At 46.6% G+C, this 19,358-nt stretch overlaps 1 protein-coding gene and 1 long non-coding RNA gene across 10 annotated transcripts in view; one reads left to right on the top strand and one right to left on the bottom strand.

The window, feature by feature from the left end:
- Nucleotides 1-19,358, bottom strand: part of CHD6 (chromodomain helicase DNA binding protein 6) — a 194,400-nt gene that overhangs the window by 45,078 nt on the left and 129,964 nt on the right. For all 8 annotated transcript variants that reach the window (XM_032350647.1, XM_032350643.1, XM_032350646.1 and 5 more), the window contains 6 exons: nucleotides 11,000-11,164; nucleotides 9,302-9,481; nucleotides 7,958-8,068; nucleotides 6,075-6,277; nucleotides 5,208-5,407; nucleotides 4,368-4,527 (listed from right to left, as the gene is read on the bottom strand). In XM_032350647.1, coding sequence (XP_032206538.1) covers nucleotides 4,368-4,527; nucleotides 5,208-5,407; nucleotides 6,075-6,277; nucleotides 7,958-8,068; nucleotides 9,302-9,481; nucleotides 11,000-11,164 — 1,019 coding nt within the window. The remainder of the gene's footprint in view (nucleotides 1-4,367; nucleotides 4,528-5,207; nucleotides 5,408-6,074; nucleotides 6,278-7,957; nucleotides 8,069-9,301; nucleotides 9,482-10,999; nucleotides 11,165-19,358) is intronic.
- Nucleotides 10,238-18,855, top strand: LOC116594950. 2 transcript variants are annotated; one of them, XR_004287479.1, is made up of 3 exons: nucleotides 10,238-10,979; nucleotides 13,079-13,176; nucleotides 17,849-18,855. It is a non-coding gene; the product is annotated as an uncharacterized LOC116594950 (long non-coding RNA). The 2 variants fall into 2 exon arrangements; XR_004287478.1 differs by lacking the exon at nucleotides 17,849-18,855 and adding an exon at nucleotides 13,978-14,701.

Genomic DNA, 19,358 nt, shown 5'->3' with positions numbered 1-19,358 from the left:
TTTTAAACTGGATATTTAGGACTCTTTTTAACGGCAACTGCTAGGATATACCACGTCTTCTCTCCTGAGGGGCTCAGTTCCCTAGATTCTGCACGGAGCACATTCAAGCTCCGAGGGCAGGCACCAAACGAGTTCGAGACAAGGCAATTAAGCAAGTATTGGTTGGGCAACTACTGTGTGCTGGGCTCCACGCTGGGTCCCGTGAGGCACACGACGAACATAAGGGATTTGGCCCTGCTCTGGACGGGTCTACAGCGTCTAACTGTGAGATGAGACCAACCAGGAAAGAATCACAGCACAGAAGAGGAGCAGGGGGTGGGGGGCGAGGGTGGGGAAGGCTCGACAGACCCAGAACCAGGCTGAAGGGGAGGACAGGCACGGGGACGTCACCCGCGGCAAGGAGATGCTTCACATCCGCAGCAGAGTTGCTAAGGGGCTTCAAAGGGGACTGGTAACCTGTTCAAAACCAGGCAGGAGTAAAGGCCAGCTACTGTTAAAAATAAAGTCCCATTTACATACACAGGAACTGACCTCCACAGAAGTTATTTTAAAAAGAGAGAGAAAGAGGGCACAGAGCACAAATAGTATGTAAAATGCATGTTATTTTAGGGAAGATAAAAGAAGGCTGTGCATTCACCTAAGCTGGTCCATACCCAGAATATCTCTGGAAGAACCAGGTTAGCAGTGGTTGCCTCTGGGGGGCAGGGAATGGGAATTGGAGGAGGGAGGAAAGGTTATTTTTGACAATTTTTAAAAAATATATAAAGTGCCACTGTGGGCTCGAGTAGTAGGTGGCAAAAGACAAAGTAGAAGTTTCAGAATGGAAAAAACCCACTTATCTTTCTGGTAGCCATTCCTTACCTCAGCTGTCAGTTAATTCAAATGGTTCTGAGATTTATTTTTTTAAAGTTCAGATAGTAACAACTCTGAAGAACTTACAACAGTCACTGACCCTTCTACCTTGCCGACAGCAGCTGCTGGCCTCCTCAGTAAGAACCGGAACAAGGAGGCCTTGGGAATGGAAATCCTGCCTGGTTAGAGCTAGCCCCACTGGAGGAAGCGTCTCCTGAAAATGAAAGAGCTGTCTCTATTTTTCTAAACAGAGATGTGTTGATACTTGGAAAAATCTACCGCACGAGGGAACAGAATTTAAAGTAAATAGTATTCGCTTTTCTCTCAATGAGAAGCCAATCAGTTCGGAGGACGGATGGGGCAACCCTGCCCAAGTGAGAGGATAAGCCCCGCTGACCCCTAAACTCAAAGGGAAGGAGAACTGGGATAGGTCTGTAAGACCCTCACGGGAGCCCAACGAAACCCACTAACATGTGGGTGGCATCACTGCTCTTCCTTCATCTCTTTCTTGAAAACAAACACAAAAACTCTGTAACATTTTGTTGATATGAACTATATTTCCAGAAAGTGCACTTTAGGTAAACGTATAGCTAGATGAATTTCCACAAACTGTGACTCTAGGACCGCGATCAGGAAGCAGAACATGTCAGCAGAAGGCTCCCTGGGTCCGCTTCCAGTCACTACTTCCACCCCCAAATGGATGGCCACTCAGGATCCTGGCTTACAGCTTGGATCTGAAGCAGCTGTTCTTTAAACTTTTTAAAATTCTCTTGATGACAATTTCCTATCCTTAAAATCTGTGCTTCCACTGCTACTGAACAATGCCTTGGGCGCTGACTACTGGCAGTGTGTGTTAGCTCCCTTAATCCAAACAGCAGTGCTAAGAGACGGGACTGTTATCATCTTCATTTTCTAGATGAAAGAAAAAGAAGGCACAAAGAGGTTAAGTCATGCACCTGCTGATAGGTAAGAGGGCCGGGGTTTAAATCCAAGCAGCTCCGACCTCACAGTCTGTCTGAAACTTTATCAGGTGCTGGAATGGCAACACATTTGCTAACAGAGCCCACAATTCTAAAAGCACACAGTCCAGTTTTGCTGCAAAAAGTCTTCCTGTTCTCCAAGGTGCCTCAGGGCAGAACAAGGACCCCAGACCAATGGGTGGAAGTCTCAAGGAAGCAGATTTTAGATTCGATATACAAAGGATGATTAATTAGAATCATCTGGTAATTAAATGAGCCTTGCTGAGAAATGGTAAGCAAGGGGCCTTCCCGTCAGCAGGAAGGCTCAAGCACAGGCTGAAGGTTCCCTGTGGGGACCGCCCACAGAACTCCCCCGCCGAGTGGGAAGAGCTGCAAGGTCCCTGCCCACTCAGAGCCTCGGACTCTTGCCGAGCCAGAACTGAAGAGGACAGCCATATCCGTAAGATTCACGGTAGCAAATAATACTCAGCATCTCTGAATGCAGAGAAATGCTTTACTGCATTCCTTTTTAAAAAGTAATCTACACCCGGGGCACCTGTGTGGCTCAGTGGGTTAAAGCCTCTGCCTTCGCCTCGGGTCACGATACCAGGGTTCTGGGTTTGAGCCCCGCATTGGGCTCTCTGCTCAGCAGGGAGCCTGCTTCCCCTTCTCTCTCTGCCTGCCTCTCTGCCTACTTGTGCTCTCTGTCTGTCAAGTAAGTTTAAAAAAAAAAAAAAAAAAGTAATCTACATCCAACGTGGGGCTCGAACTCACAACCCCTAGATCAAGGTCGCAGGCTCTGTGGACGGAGCCAGCCAGGCGCTCCTACCGCATTCTTCAAGTCAGGCATGCACTCGGGAGACGTCTTGGGGGTGGTGGTTAAAAACATTAAGGCCTTCCTCAAAAGGTTCTGGTCACCTTCTGTGATCATCGCCGCAGCTGCCCAGGGAAGTTCTCCATCAACCTCTCTGGTTCAGCCTATTTTCAGTGCTCCACACCCACATGTACAGCTGTGAATAGAACAGCCAAATGCTGCTGCCGCCGACTTAGCAGGGCAGAAAGACCCCAGTCCTTCGTTTTGCTTTTCTTCGGTCAGTGAGTGTAAGGATCCTGATTCTGTCCTGGCCCAAACACCATTAGGCCCTCAGCCAGCGAAGCTCGGGATCAGAGAGTTAGCGTTATTCCTTGGTCATGCCTCTCACAGTTGACCCTTTCTCCCCAACTTACCCTCCTCTAGGTCCTCAAGATCAATACGTAAATTATGACAGAACACTCCTAGATGGCCGTTCTGCTCTAGGTTGACCCACTCCATCTTGCTGTTGTCAGATTAATTTTTCTCCTCAAACATCATTTTTTTACCATATGTCTCATTTGTTCAAGAAAGATGGCTGCTCAGAGTAGCAGAGCACCCTCAGTTAGCTTGCAGTGCGAGGTCTCCTGTGAGTCCTCTTACCGAGGCTGCGGTAAGTCACCACCATCTGTGGTGACTCTGAGTCAGTCGCGTGGAGCCTGCTACCAGGTCCTGCCCTAGGCAGGTCCCACCATTGAGCATGGACGTGCCCTTGGATTCTCGGTCCCAAAGAGCCTATACTTCTGGGCGATTTTTACAGTTTGGGACATGAGGCCTCTCTTTAATGGTTCGGTGAGATGGAGGTAAAGGACCAGATTTCATCCATAAAAGATAAAGAATACAACCCAGCGACAACCACAGGACTATTAGGGTGATGTCAAAGGGAGGAAAGTAAGCCCTATCAAAACATACTAATTAGGAAGTTAAACTCTTACTTATCACTCGAATTCTATGGATCCAACCAGAGGTGCGGCGGCAGAGGCCTGCTCACTGCCGAGCAGGAGTGCCAGGGAGATCACCCTTGCCAGGCCTAGGAAGCTGGAATTGGGGGGTGGGGGGTGCATCTCCAAGGGCCCTTTAAGTTCTGACAGATCCCCCGTACCGTGACGCGAGTATCTGGCTCGGGTGCCCCACCTCCCCAACCTCAACTACACAAGGGCAGTTTCATCTTCCGTCACGGTTTCCTTCGCATTCCTCCCGCGGCACGGGGCTAGCCTAGGACCCAGGGATACAGGGATACACTCAAATGCGTGTCTGTCAAACACCAGGAGACACAAGCAGCAACAGTGAATTAGGAGAGGAATCAACTTGGCATGGGGGAGGGAAGAGGCTGAGAGCAGTGGCCACTAAGGTCCGTCTTCTGCTCTCCCTAACGTGACCTCAGGGGCAGCAGGAGAGAGAACAATGAAATCACCGGTGTCCTAACTGGATTTAGAGAGTTGAGTCAGAAAACCCTCAGGCGTACAGGCTGCATCAGTAGAGAATCAAGGCTCTGGGGGGAGAGGAGATGTTGCTAAAGGAGTAAGACAGGCTTTAGGTGATGGGATCCTGACCCAACCTAGACCACACATCCTACCTTTCCAGACCGTGCACGGAGGTAAGGATCAGCAGGAGTCCCGCACAGGCCCACGGCGATCCCAGGAGTCTGGACAGCCCAAGTGGAGCTGCCAGGGGCGGGGGGAGTGGGGAGAGCAGGGCACACTCACTTGTTGCAGTGCTGTTTGAGGTGTTTCTTATAGCCGTCATCATGGAGGACCACCTCGGGGTTGCAGGTGGCCAGCCAGTCCGCATTCTTTAACTCTGGGAGCAGCAGCTGGTTCTTTGTCTTCTTCCCCTTCCTCCCTCTGGGCACCGGAGCAGACAATCCTGGAACAGAAAGGCAGTGGATGAGCCTAGGCAGCTTAAACATGGGGGGCAGAACAGAGCTGGGCTGGGGCTGCAAAGAGGCAGCCAGGCTGTGCGTGGTGGCCCAGGATGACAGACCCCACTCCTCGGTCCGCCAAGCAGGGCCGATAGTGAGGAGAAACGCCTGGGCCCCAGCTCAGTCAACTCCAGGACCGCTCAGTCACGCAGTAATGTGTACCCATGCGGATCAAGAACGTCACCTGTGTCCCCTGTGGACCTTACAACCTGGCCAGGAGAAAAGGCACCCTCGACCTGAAACGTGAGGGTGAGCTACAGCCAGACACAGAGAAGGAGAAGCACAGCACAAGCGAAGGCACAGGCAGCTGGGACCGGGAGAACGGAGAACGGCACAAGAAAAGCCACAGCGCACATGGTGGCCCCGGTTCTGAGGACGGGCCCTGTGATGCTCAGGTCGGTGCAACCTCGAGAGGGCCCCACTGGACTTCCACAGCACAGTGAGGGTGACACTGGGGGATTCTGCGGGAGAACTGGAGGACTCGTCTTCCTCTGCCACAGCTAACATTCTCCAGTGCATCCGAGGAAAAGAAGTCTGCAAAGCACAGTGACCTGGGGCAACACGGGAGGAGGAATGGGAGCCCACAGCAGCTCCCGCCAGCAGACACAGCCCTGCCACCGCTCACCTGAGTGGTTCTGGAGGGTCTGGGCCTGCCCATCTTTGGTAGGTGTGATCAGTTCCCAAATGAAACTCTTGATCTTCTCGTCCCCCTTGTAATGCTTGACACAGTATACCAGCAGGGCCCGGCAAATCATCTCCATGTCCTTCTCATTCAGATGCCACTTGAATCGCCCGTGAGTCAGGATGTCCTTCCACCGGCCCCAGCTGAGTGGAAATACAGAAGGGCGTTGGAGGGAGGAAGGGCACGCGTGCCCTCAACACCGCAGGATAAACAGGAACCCAGGGTGCTTCTTGTCCTCTATCAGGTCTACTAATCACCCTGAGGGCTATGCCCTGAAAGGTCTTCAAGGACCACATGCTGTAGCACACCAAATGTCACTAAGGTGACCTGGACACTGAGAGCTTCCTATGGCCACCAGGATGTTAACAAGGGAGGGATGCAACTATCTGGGGCAGGGGATAAATCTGGAATTAAGAGAGTCCAGCTACACTATTCAAAAGCAATGGTAAAGTCCCAGAAGCTAAACCTTCTACTTCTACCAGAACCAGAGCCCTGCATGAATCATGCCTAACTGCAACATCTGTAGGTGGACTCCTCACGCATCCCTGGGGGGGAAAGCAGGAAATCAGTACCAGGCAGCGAATTAGTAACAGAGATTTGCTGTGACAAGCACACGAGAAAACGATGGCATGTCTACAACAGGGCAGCAGAGTGTACGATGACTGAGGGAGCCATGGGCAAAAAGCACATTTCTCTTCTGCTCTCACAGACCGTTCATCAGCCTGGAGCTCTTAGAGGTGACTGGGGAGATAAGCTGGACACATCTCAGGGACTGGAGAAGAGTCACACACAGGCAAAGACAATACCCACCCAAAGATGAGCAGGTTCTTCTCCACCCGGAAGCACTCAGCTCGGAGGTAGCGCCTAGTTTTGTCATTGAGGCGTCTGGACCTCGTGGGCCTTTCATCCGAGTCACTGTCTAGCTCGGAGAACTCCATGAGCTCATCCTCCTCAAAGGAATTGTAGTGTTTGGTCTGCTTTCTCACTCGAGGCCGGTCGATCACTAAGCTCTCCTAGAAACAGACAGGTCGGTTGGGGACAGAGGCCTTCTTTGCTCTATCCCCATCACAATGCACACGCATATCCTGTGGCCAGTCCTGGGTCCTGAGGACACACCCGGGAGAAAACCACTCGCCTCACTCTCCAGCAGGAAAGGCTCTTCCCAGTACATGTGCCATGTCCACGACAAGCAGAGGGGATTCTCGGAGACTCCCTGGAGATGGCAGGTTCCCCCAAGCTGCCAGCGCTGTCCACCACCACTTGCTGTTTCTGCAGTCCTGCTAGCAGAGCAGGTATGGCGAGCAAGGCCCCCCAGCGCCCAGAACTGCGGTCCGCTCTTGCCAAGAAAGGCTGCAGGGACACACCCCAGCTGTCCGGCCCAGCATGCAGCCTGTGCTCTGCAGACAGGAGGAGCTGGGCCAGTCCACCTGCTCAGCAGCTTTCTGAAGACACACATATTTCCTGGCTCCTTTACTCTCTGCCTTCCATGGGCATGAACTGCTAACCCTTCTGTCTTTCACTGAAGACATGATGCCCAGCCCGGGATCCTCTCTCTGCCCATTCCTGCGGCTCCCCTGCCTCTTTTAACAGTCCCCATTAGCTCCTGCTCCTTATCCCCCACCCCCCCATGCCCCACACCTCTTCCCAAAGCTCAGCTCAGCTTCCGTATATGTGTCTGTGTAGCCCTGATACACTGTGGCATCACCCCTGCTTCTGTCACCTTGCTCCCCATCCTGCATGCTCCGGCTGCTTCTAAACATCTCTAGGACGAGCTTTTGCTCCCCGCCCTCACCAACCGTCCAGCACACATGGTAACTTCTTGATTGTGACCTGTTACAACAGGTGTTACTGAACAGGTTACTCAAGGGACTTCAGACCCTCCTACTGCAGAGAAGACAGTGGACCGGGCCAGCTCCGGTGACCCCATGGCGGGGTTAAGGCTGGGTGCTGGTTACCGAGTCAGCCAGCGATGTGTGGGCATCCTGGCATGAGGGGCCAGGGCCAGGGATGGAGGAAAGGGATGAGACGAACATGTACGGGGTACCTCCCCATAGCCCGGGCAGGTGGGTTCACAAGTATTATCGCCAGCTCTGTGAGGGGACATCACCACCTCCCTTTGTCCCGTGTCTTGCTCACTTATCTCAGTGGGGCCAACTACCTTGCCCAGAGGCACACAGTCAGAGGCGGACTGATGTCAGACTCTGGTTTTGTTCCAGGGCTAGTATCTTCCTCATGCTCAGAAGTAGAAGAACTCAAGCTACTGGGAGAATGGAGGGGAGACCAACAAAGCCCTTCCTCCTGCTCTGTCTCCTCCAGAGTAGCTGTCACAGGCAAAGTCTCCTTCACAGGAAGTGTGGAAGCAGAGGTGAGACAGTCACATGCCAAGGATGGGATGCTGGCTTGGGTCAGAGCTAAACTTGACCTGTGTGTGGCCAGTTCCGGTTCTAACTGCCTTTGTCAAACTTCCCGGGTGCCCAGGCGACTATATGTTCCATTAGGTCATTTAAAAATTTTAACAGCGAACATCCATCAAGCTCTGTCTATGTGTCAGGCATATTTTAAGTATGCTACATACAGCAGCTCACGTATGACCTAAGCCTCAGGACTGAATAACGACTTGAGCTGTTTGGGAATTTATGGTCCTATGAGACACACAGAAGTTGTGATGGAATCGAACATTCTTGGTACTGTACCTTTTCATTCTTTGCTTCAGTGTCCAATTCAGCTATTTTGGCCCATTTTTGCCAAAAGTTTGGGTCATCTAAGGAAATATCTGTCCTGTTTCCTGAAGCCACAAAGCTAGCCTGTGGAGATAACAAAAGTCAATAAACTGCACTTGAACATAGTACAAACTGGTAGCAGCACCTGTGTTACAGCAAACATACCAGAATCTCAAGTATGTTCTAGCTGTGTTCGAAACCAAAACCCCTAATAGAGCTTCCCAAATGAATGTGAAAATCTCAAGACTGATCTTTTCTACAGGCACTGGGTGGCTCAGTGGGTTAAGCTTGTGCCTTTGACTCAGGTCATGATCCCAGGGTCCTGGGATCGAGTCCCGAATCAGGCTTGTGCTCAGCGGGGAGCCTGTTTCTCCCTCTGCCCCTCCCCTGGCTTATGTCCTCAGTCTTGCAAATAAATAAAATCTTAAAAAAAAAATACTGTTCTTTTCTAAAGATAGGGTACGGAAATTACAAATTCAACATGTAGCATTTTTTGGAACTGGAAGTTGGAAGCAAGAGAAAGCCCCTGGAACACAATGGCAATGTGTCACTTGATGTCCAGTTCCCTGCGAAATGGCTGCTTATTCCAGCTTCCCTAGATAGGATCCTTCTTCCAGCTCACCACTTTCTAAGTGACCGCTGCAGAAAGGGCACCGAGCTGGGCAGTGAGGGGCACTGAGATGAGGGGCACCTGGAACGCACAGGCTGTCCCACTGAAGAAGTCCTACCTAAGTCAATCACACAGGCCACAAAGCTCCTGAGTCTGTGGTCAAGGACCTGAGAGTGATCTGGTAAGTGGTCCCATTAGTTCAATCCGAAATCCAGTGAGCTGAAGGGCAGAGGAAAGGGGCATGTAGACTAGCAGATGGGAATCTAGACTAACATCTCTTTTCTCATGGAATGAGCAAAAACACTTGCTTCAGTTTGGAGAATGGAATGTTCATCAGAACTGCAGGGCTTGGACAGGGGTCAAGGAAGGCTCTACGAGGAAATGCAGAGGAGCACTCAAAGAGGTCAGAGCCGTCTTTGTGAAGAGTGAACAGTGCAAAGCTGTAAACCAAGGTGTCTTTCCTGCCTGCTGAAGATCAGCTCCTGAAGTCAGGAGTGCTGTTTTCTTTCCATACAGCTTCTGGCTCGTCACTCAGAATCCCCCCCACCCCCCGAGAACCTGCATTTTTAGTCTCACACGAAACACATGTGTAGACAATCTCAGTGGTTTGATAAAGAGAAAACAAAGCCTGGCCAGTGAAGATCAAAGAACAGCTTTCTCTCTGCTCCCGCTCTGAACACACGGACTCTGGACAGAGGGTGCCGTACCTTGGCGAAAGTAGACCCTTTCCCTTCGGACTGGATGGTGATGGTGTGGGTTCTTCTCTGCAGAATCTGGTCTATGTCTTCTTCACAGAACTTGGAGCCTTCATCTTCCTCGTCCATCAAAGCTCCATAAGCGCCTTTCCGAAGCAAGTCCTCTACCTCCATTTTTGAGAGCTGTTGTACCTGGACAGGTCACCAAAGGCTACTCACAAAGCGGAAAATGCACAGGAGAGAAACAGCCTCAAATCTGGCCTTCATGATTCAGTACACACTTCCTCCACTAACCGCACAAGTCAGAATAAAGACAGGGGCTACAAGTTTTAGAAAATTAAAGCCCAGGGTGCCTGGGTGGCTCAGTAGGTTAAGCCTCTGCCTTTGGCTCAGCTCATGGTCTCGGGGTCCCGGGATCGAGCCTCGCATCGGGCTCTCTGCTCAGCAGGGAGCCTGCTTCCCTCTGCCCGCCTGACTGCTTCTCTGCCTACTTGTGATCTCTGTCAAATAAATAAATAAAATCTTAAAAAAAAAAAAAGAAAGAAAGAAAACTGAAGCCCAGATAAAGACCCTCAAGAAAACCATGGAGAAGGCAGGCAGATAATCCCCGATGGGGAGCTCTGGAATAAAAGCCAGTACATGACCCAGTGGCCCTAACATTCCTCAGGACATTAGTTACTATCAAATGTCACAAGTCATTGAAACTACGTACCATGAAGAGGATATATTTAATGTTTTAGTTTGAGTCTGTATCTTTAAAAACCTCCAGATGTACTAAACGAGCTAAAGAATGATGACTTATTCATTATTAAATAAATACATGAGTATTGGAAATGATGTCATTTCTCAACTAAAGAAAGGATCTTGTGCCAAGTGTGATCCTCTCAACTGCTTGTTGAAAACAGGAAATGGGAGTTCAAAACACCCTTTCCTGGTTCTCATTAAGAATCTGGTTCTCGTTCTATCAGTCACAAGAGGGGATTCCATGACTCCCAGCACTGGTAACGTGAAGTATTGTACTTAGCAACATATGCACGGCTAAGAGGATATAGAACATCTGGGCTGAAGAGAACTCATTTAGAAGGTTTTAATTCCCAACCTTTGATGCCCTGAGTCCAGAGATTAAGGAGATACTCTGCTTTGTTGGCCTGAAATTTAAATACGATTTAGGAATCTTAGCTGCAATTTTTCATTCCCGTGGAGGGGGGAAGAGATTTTATTAACCGTCATATCGCAAGCTGCTAATTTATTCATTCATTTTTTTCATGGACCATCATGCACTGAACATCTTTAATATGCCGAGTGCTGTCAAGGGCCATGTGGGATACAGATAAAATCGGTCCCACTCTATCCTCAGGAGGCTCAAAGTCTGGAGCATATGGTGACAAGAGATATTTCGAGTGTTAAGTATTAAGATCTACTGACTTCTAATGGGCATGGCTGGAAACTCTGCTCACTGAAACATTGCTGCATGTTGGGCAATCCTACCCCATCACTGAGCCTACGGATTTCCTTTATGCCTCCTTAAAACGTGGACAGCTGACCCGGAATTACTTTCTGCTGTGGGGAATGACTCAACAAAGACGTGTGAGCTGACTCCATTCAGTGAATGTGACTCTCCAAACAGCTGTAGGAAGGAAGATTCCAGAGGGGCCCCGGCGGTGTGATGAGTGCTTCTTGGGGACCCTGGGTAGGTACTGTCATACTCACTCCATTGGTGCTGCCCTTTCGGTTTATGTCCTGAAGAACAGCCTTGTCCAGGCCCAGCTTCAGGCTGGCCTTGTCAAACATTTCCCGCTCGTAGGAGTTCCGAGTAATGAGACGATACACCTTCACGGCCTTGCTCTGGCCTATCCGGTGACATCGGGCCTGAGCCTGGGAAGGAGGGAAGGTCATACACATCATGTCACCAGATATAATGGCAGCAGCCCAAGGAACAGGGAAACACTTAAATATCATGTGGCGTGAGTGGCTGGCTCTCACAGTTATGAGTCACGGGACGAGTTTTGGAACAAAATTCACCCAGATGTCAGCTGCCCCTTCAAACTCAACTCATTTCTTCACACCATTATTTACGGAGCGACTACCATATGCCGGGATAAAGTGATGGGAAGGACATGGCTTCCCACCCTCCCCAGCTTGCCGTCTGAGCGTAGGCGCTCATTCCCAGGAGCCTGTCCCTTTCTCTGGGCAAATGCTTCAGAGCTGGTAGCAGCACTCTCTCATTTTACTAGGAAGAAATTCTCACACAGAGACAACAGTAGAGAAAAGTAGAAAGATCTCTTATGGACAATCGTTTCTCATCTCTACCATGCCTCTACCCTCTAAGACTATTATGAAACAAATCCTAGGGATCCTAGGGTTTCATCTTTACATACTTAACGTATAATTCGAAAGATAAGGACTCTGGTCTTTGCCACTGCCATACTTCAAAACATGAAAACTTGGCAGAAACCATCCCATCAGTGTCCCAATTTCCCTGCTTATCTCATAGGCATATTAAGTGTACTTGTTTGGATCAGGATGTAAATAGGGCCCATATGTTGTAGCGGGTTGATAGGTCTCAAGTCTCTTTCAATCTATAGACACTCTTTGCTTTTCGACCTCTCCCTTTTTCAGATACAACTTTGGAAAAAAAGCTTTTATTTATTTATTTGAGAGGGGGAGAGAGAGCACGAGAGTGCTAGACGGGGGAGGTGCTAGAGGGAGAGGGACAAGCAGACTCTGCACTGAGTGGCTAGATCCACTATTTCATGACCTTGAGATCATGATCTGAGCCGAAATCAAGAGTCGGACGTTCAAATGACTGAGCCACCCAGGCGCCCCTCAAATGCAACATTTTTGCTGGAGAGACCAGGTTTCTGTCCTCTAGACAAATCCACATTTTGCCACCTGCATTCTGGCTGTGTCACTGAACAAGTTCCTACATTCTTATGTTCCCTGTATTTCCTCTAAACTGGGAGCTGGACATCTTGAGACTTGATCAGGTTAAGATTTGACTTTTGGCAAGTGTTTCTTGGTGGTGTTTGAATTTCCATCAGGAGGCATATGATGTCCTGTTGTCTTTCTCTGAGTGATAATCATTGGCTAGATCCACTATTTCATTAGAGGTTACAATCCCTCATGAATTTTTTGGTTATCCTGATGTTCCATTCCTGTAGAAAAGACAAGCTAAATGCCTGATTCTTTCTTTATTTTTTAAAGCTTTATTTATTTTAGAGAGAGACAGTGAGAGAATGTACAAGTGGGGGAAGGGGCAGAGGGAGAGAATATCCAACCAGACTCCTGCTGGGTGTGGAGCCCAACGCGGGGCTCGATCCCATGAGCCACGAGATCAGGACCTGAACTAAAACCAAGAGTCAGACATGGGACGTGGCTAAGCCACCCAGGTGCTCCTTCCTTCTCTTCGTTTAAATGTTTCCAAAATAATATCCTCTAAAAGTGACCAATGAAGACTTTTCTATTTATTTTTTAAACACCACAATGAGGTTATGCATTTAAATATATATGCTATGTTTTATCCCACTGTCGTTATTCTTTCTCCCGCGGGAAATTTCTCCTGAATTCTTCTGACATGATCCAGTTGAATACAAAAAGGAGCATGATGAGAATAAGCTCTGGTGTTAAAATGGATTTGGAGGTATCCATATAAGCCTATGGTTACAGGTGGGTGTGAGTGCACACGCGCACGCACACACACACATACACACACACATATAAAAGAAATAGATATGGACAGGCTATTTGTGTTTGCTTTCTGGTATGACATGTTCCCTGTTCCTACTATAGATTTCCTGCCCAGACCTGGAGTTCGGCCATGTTCTTCCGGGAGTCCTGATTTCTTTCAGTGACAGTCTGGATGCTCCAGAGGTGCTCCTTGTTATTAGGTAGGTCATTGTTTCTAGGCTGATTTAGAAGTGTGTGTGTGTGTGTGTGTGTGTGTGTGTATAGTGTGTATAGTGTATACAACCATGTGCATATATAAGGCAAAATACATCATAAGATCATACCATTATTTGTCATCCAAACTTAAAAGCATGGGATTCTAACTTTACCAACCACACACCTGTATCTCTTTCTAACCATGTCAGAAGGCTCAATTCTCAACCATACCAGTATCATTGTTCATTTGATTTATCCCACAACTTATGTAACAATCTCAGAAAAACTGTATTATTATGATCTCCTCAAAACATAATTACTAAAAACAATGCAAGATTTTTGTTTTCTTCCCCTCAGGGTTATATCCCACTAAGTATGTACACTCAAATTACAGTGTTTTAAATACACAGTGGCAGGTAGGTTTCTTTTTTTGCCCAGTGGTGGGGTCAGAAAAGGTGAAACTACTTTCTATGTAATATAACTTTGAGGAAATGGGTAAATATACTGAGGAAAATAGGAATTAGGGTTTTCATAGAAGAAGGAAGTTCTAAATCCATAAAGACAAAAAAAAAAAAAAACCAACTAGAGTAACTGTGGTATTAGAATGGATCTGGAGAGGTTTCAGCATTAACTCATGGCTAGGTGTGTGTCTGTGTGGATATAAACATACACATACGTACAGGTCTAGAAACAGATATGGATATATGTGTGTTTATAGGTTTATTATACATGTGTATATATACACATACAAATGAATGCATATTTTGTATCTATGTGCATTTATATTCTGTGTGTCTGTATTCTAGGTATGTCCACCAAATGCACCTAGGAGCAACAGTATCTCAATAGCAAAGGCCATAACTCACTCCCAGATCTTGGTTTCTAAATATATTCTCCATTAAGACAAAACCTAGGTATGTGAGAGAAGTAGTTAATACCAGGGTTGGGGGCAGAAAAAGTACAGGACGAGCCCCAAACATATTATTGTGCCAGAACATAAGGAAGTGGGCAAAGAAGGATGGAGACATACCCAAACAACACCATCAGCTTGAAGAGGTTCACCACTGGCTATGTCCAGGATGATCTGAGTACCAAAATAAACATAGTAGTGGAATATAACCCACTGAACGAAAAAAGAACCCATGAGTACATGATGACATAAATAAATGGGAGAAAAAAGGGAAAACTTTCTTATAGTAGAATATGACTAACAAGAGTTCAAGTAACAAAGCTTAGAAAAATATTTATTTATACAGTCTTGAAGTATCTCTCCAAAATTGCTTATTAGTTTCAAAGGAAAAAACAGCAACTTTATAGTGGAGACATCTGGTAGATACCCATTAACTAAGATATCTAAGTGCCTATTAACACACAAACAGACATCATGTTTCTCCTGATGTGATATATTGAGAAGGATGTATCAACTTCAGTGGTGTTACTAAGCTCGAATCCAATCCTGAGGAAATAAGAAACACAGAAGGAGGGATAATATGTAGAACTGGCCTGCACTCCTTAAAAACATAGGATTGTAAAAAAAAAAAAAATGAAAGATTGAGCAACTCTTCTGACTCAAGAAGACTAAAGATGTGGGCAGTAAGGTGATGGGTGCTCCTGGACTAGACGGGCTTCAGGCTGGGGAAGAGTGGCTATGAAGGACACTGAAATAAATGATAAATCTGAATATGGACTGTGGATTGAAGACCATTTTCTTATTTCCTGATTCTGAGAACAAAACTGTGGTTAAAAAAGAGAATATCTTTGTACTTAGGAAATACATACTAGAGTACTTGAGGGGGGTCAACTTACTCTCAAATGGTTCAGACCAAAAACGGTGCGTGCACACATCTGTTTAAGTCTACCTATGTACTCAGAGAGGTAGGGGAGCAAGAGGGCAAAATTATGAATCAAATGGGGCAAAATATAAAGAGTTTGTGAATCTGGATAAAGGCTATACTGAATCTGCAAACTGAAATTATATCAAAATGAAAATGTCAAGAATATTAAATAAAACATTTGAAATAATTTCTCCCTTGGGGTTACACCGTCCCTTTGATATACAGCTAGATTCAATGGTTTCATTTTGCTTCTGCACTTTAAGGATGATTCCCACCCCCCCCATACACATTAATTTAACCATAATGAAGGGAGTGGGAAAGAAGAAAACCAAACCAAGTAACTTTGGAAAATGGTATTTTGATTATATACCGCAAGACTAATGACAAACATACAAAAAAACCAACCCACTACTACAGTCCATTGTATGGTGGTAAATTTATTTATTTTACAGAATATGGGTTAGGAATTCTGCAACGAGTTTATGTACTTACTAGGATTGAACAAATGAGTAAATATACTGTGTTATTATGAGACTGAAGGAGAAAGAGAAACACAGAAAGGAGTTAAAAAGAAGGAAGAGGGGAAGGCTGGAGTGAACCCTGTGTTGTTGGACTGGAATCAGCACCCACTGAGGGTAGACAGGAAGAAGTAAAGATGTGTGGTGTAAGTGCTTGTGTCAAGTACATGTACGTGCATGTCCTAGCTCTGTCTGCTCAGAGAGTCTAGAAGCTAGCAGCAATGGGCATGCCTAGTAGCCAGATCTTGGTGGCTAAATGCCATTCCTTTTTTTTTGTTTGTTTGTTTTAAAGATTTATTTATTTATTTGAGAGCAAGCAAGTGAGCAGGAGGAGGGAGATAAGCAGACTCACCAATAAGCAGGACACCCACCCCAACACGGGACTTGATACCAGGAACCTGAGATCATGACCTGGGTCGGACGCTTAGCTGACTGAGCCACCCAGGTGCCCGTAAATGCCATTCTTACATGAAAGGAATCCGCGATCCTTGGAAGAACTGCCAATTTTACGGCTGTGGCAGGAAAAATGCAACAGGAGCCTGAACGTATTGTGGGGCCAGAAAGGAAGTGCTCAAAAACTGATGAGGGCAGGTCGAAAGGACACAGGAGCCAACCGGAAGGAGCTCCTAGTGACCAAGTATGAACAACAAAATAAATAAGGAGAGTAAGAGATTATAAGCCATAAATAAAATGAGTCCATACTGGTATAAGGAAATAAAGAGGGAGAAGGAGCTGTTCTCTATAGGATTCCAATTAATAAGTGTAAAGGAAATGACAGAAATAGAAAATTACGAGGCGCCAAACCCCACGGTAGTAACTGTTGAAGGCAAAACCACTAATGGATGCTAAAATTAACAGGCAAAAGTATGGTGAGAAACAGGATATTTACAGAGTCTCAAGATATCCCCTCCCAAGATACTAATTAAGTTTCAAAGTAAAAATAAAATAGTTATTTTACAGTGAAAAAACCTGGCAGATACTACCTTGACCAAGTAATCAAGGTTAACATCACAAGCAATAAGATGTATTAACCCATATACCCCCGAAGTGATGCACTGAGAAGGACACGACATCACTTCTATGATATTCTTGCTGAAAATGCGTAACCTCAAATCCGATCATGAGAAAACATTGGGCAGACACAAACTGAAGGACAGCTGGTCAGAACCCTTCAAAAGTGTCAAGGTCATGAAAGATAAGGAAAGACAGACTCTGTCGCAACTGGAGGAGGCTAAGGAGTCAGGATTTCTAAAGGAAATAGGAGAACGTGCATTGGATCCCTGACCAGAAAAATAACATTTCTACGAAACTGAAGTAATATGAATATGGTCTATAGATTATTGGGTCAATGTTAATGTTCTGGTTTCAGTAAGTAGGCTATGATAACATGAAATGTTAACATTAAGGAAAGCTTGGTGAAGGGTCCTAGAACTCTGCAATATTCTGCAACTTTTTTTTAAAGTTTAAAATGATTTCAGAATAAAAACTTTTTAACTTTTTTTTTTTTAATTGTTTCTAATTTTCTGAACGCTCCCAGTGTGGAGCTCAGCATGGAGTCTCAACTTAGGACCCTGAAATCAAGACCTGAGCTGAGACCAAGAGTCGCATGCTTAACTGACTGAAACACCCAGGCACCCCGGACACTAAAGTTTTTAAAAGTTAATTTTGTTTTATAATGTTATAAAATACTTAGGGTGCTTCCACAGTCAAATATACAAAAAGGCATGTTTGAAAAAAGTAGCTTTTATCCCTGTCACCTCCATGCTGTTCCCTCACTCCCCCCTATAGGCAACAATTTAAAAATAAAGCATTTTTTGTTTGTTTTATCTTTCCTTTGGGAGGCAGGGCAGAAAGAGACAAGACACACACACAGCTTTTTTTAGATAAACGCTATACATATTTTTTCCACCTTATCTCCCCCCCACCCAAAAATATACTCAAGAGACTAGACACATTCCTCATTCTTTTATGAAAGTTGAAAATACCATGGCTTAGTCAATCAGTCTTCTATTGCTAGACAGCTAAGTTGTTGAGCCTTTGGCTATTATAATTAGTTGTCACATCTCCTTTCAGTATCTTTAGTGGCAGCAGATCTATTAGAAGATTTGATGGGAGGGAACAAGGTAATAATATGGCACGTGGGACGTGTAAAGCAATATTAATATGTGGCCACAAGTAGGGACACTGATTTTCTTTCTCTGGTTCATCTGATGTTGAAGATAAATTACAAGAGGGAGTTTAAGAAATGTTCTGAGCACAGGTCGGATACAGGAGTGCTGCACACACCACTAACTACCTTCCTGGTATCCACACTCCCTTTATAGCTCACTCCCAAAACCCTGATCCTTGCAGAGGGCAGCAGCGTGTCCACCAGAAACCATCTCCAGCCTCCCCGGGATGATGAGGAACACCCTGGACAGTAAGATGCAGCAGAAGTCGATGGGGATTCTGGGAAACATCCGCTCCCCCGAGGAATGCATCACAAGCTCCTTCCCTATCCTTCCTGCAGTATCCATCTCGGAACGTAGGATATAATTCGCATTCCCTGAGGATGCTAGAGCAGAAAGACAGAAGGAATGCAGGGCTCTGATGATACCTTAAATCCACCTTACCTTGGACTACCCATCTCTAGATTCCTTGTTAATGGAGAAAATCCTACCTGTTCTGGGGGGTGGGGGACACTGTCACAAGCAGCTGAATGACCCCAGAAGATACATACATGCTCTCCCAAGAGGACTTACCTGAAAGATAAGAGGATGAGTCCTGTCACATTTAAGATACTCATCCTTTCACGGTTAACCCCCCATGGCAGCCCTCACTTCCCTAACCAGAACTCACACACAAAACAACGTGGTAAACGGAGGAGCGCTCAGAACCAGGGCAGCAGCTGAGATGACGTGCAAACACGACTCTCAGTGAAGGCGTCGGCGCAGAACCTCCGCCCCCAAGGACAGGGCGGGGAGCACCACGGGAAAAATTCTAGAGCTCTCGTGCTTTCCCGCATGATGTGCCGGCTCAGGGTTTGTTCTTTACGATTTAATACGTTCGAAGTGAACAAAGACAGGCCTACCAGAAACAAGCAGTGACGTTCAGAAGATTAGAAACAAACAACCAGGCACAGATCCCAATGACCGCAACGGGAAGAAGTCCGGGGAGCAGCTGAACTGAACAGCGATAGATTTCAAACCGGTACCAGCCCGCGACTTAGCTGTTGTCGATTCCAAATCCAGAATGTGGCATAACCTTGTATGATCACCTAAAAATTAAAGAGCTCATACAAAGAACAAAGCATAATGTTGACTCCTCTTCTGACTCTGATCTACTTTTTCAAATCATGACCTCCATTTTAAAAGTACGTTTTCTCTAATACTTTATTTACAATGCTACTTAGTCCTCAGTGAACATCTGCGTCTCAAAGAACACAAAAACAGCGGCCTGAGCCCGACCCCATGCTAGCGTGCTGGCATGGCTTCCCAGGCCCACCTTCTTTGCCCTAATATTTTATTTCAGGCCCAGCAATTTTACATCTCTCCTGGAACTCTAAAAGTCTGCATCCACTGGCCAACTATTGTTGCAAAAGACGGCCCAGCGGCTCTCCCTGCAGCAGGAACCAGGGTGGGCTGGGCGCTGTCCTCCCTTAACCATCTCTTCTGCAGGCCTGCTTTGGAATAGAAGTTTCTGGCTCCAAATTTGTTCCTTTGGGAAAGGCATGATCCTCTCTTAAAATGTAAACATTTTTGGGAAATAGCACAGATACCTGCCCTCTCCATTTCTACTGCGTGACTCAGTTTATCACCCAAACCGAAGTCCTGAGCACTGCTGTCTCCCCAGGGC

Source organism: Mustela erminea, chromosome 7, assembly GCF_009829155.1.
Source record: "Mustela erminea isolate mMusErm1 chromosome 7, mMusErm1.Pri, whole genome shotgun sequence".
In the NCBI taxonomy this organism is placed as follows: Eukaryota; Metazoa; Chordata; class Mammalia; order Carnivora; family Mustelidae; genus Mustela; species Mustela erminea.
The sequence above is the reverse complement of the archived record's forward strand: the minus strand, read 5'-3'. Positions and strand labels throughout refer to the sequence as shown.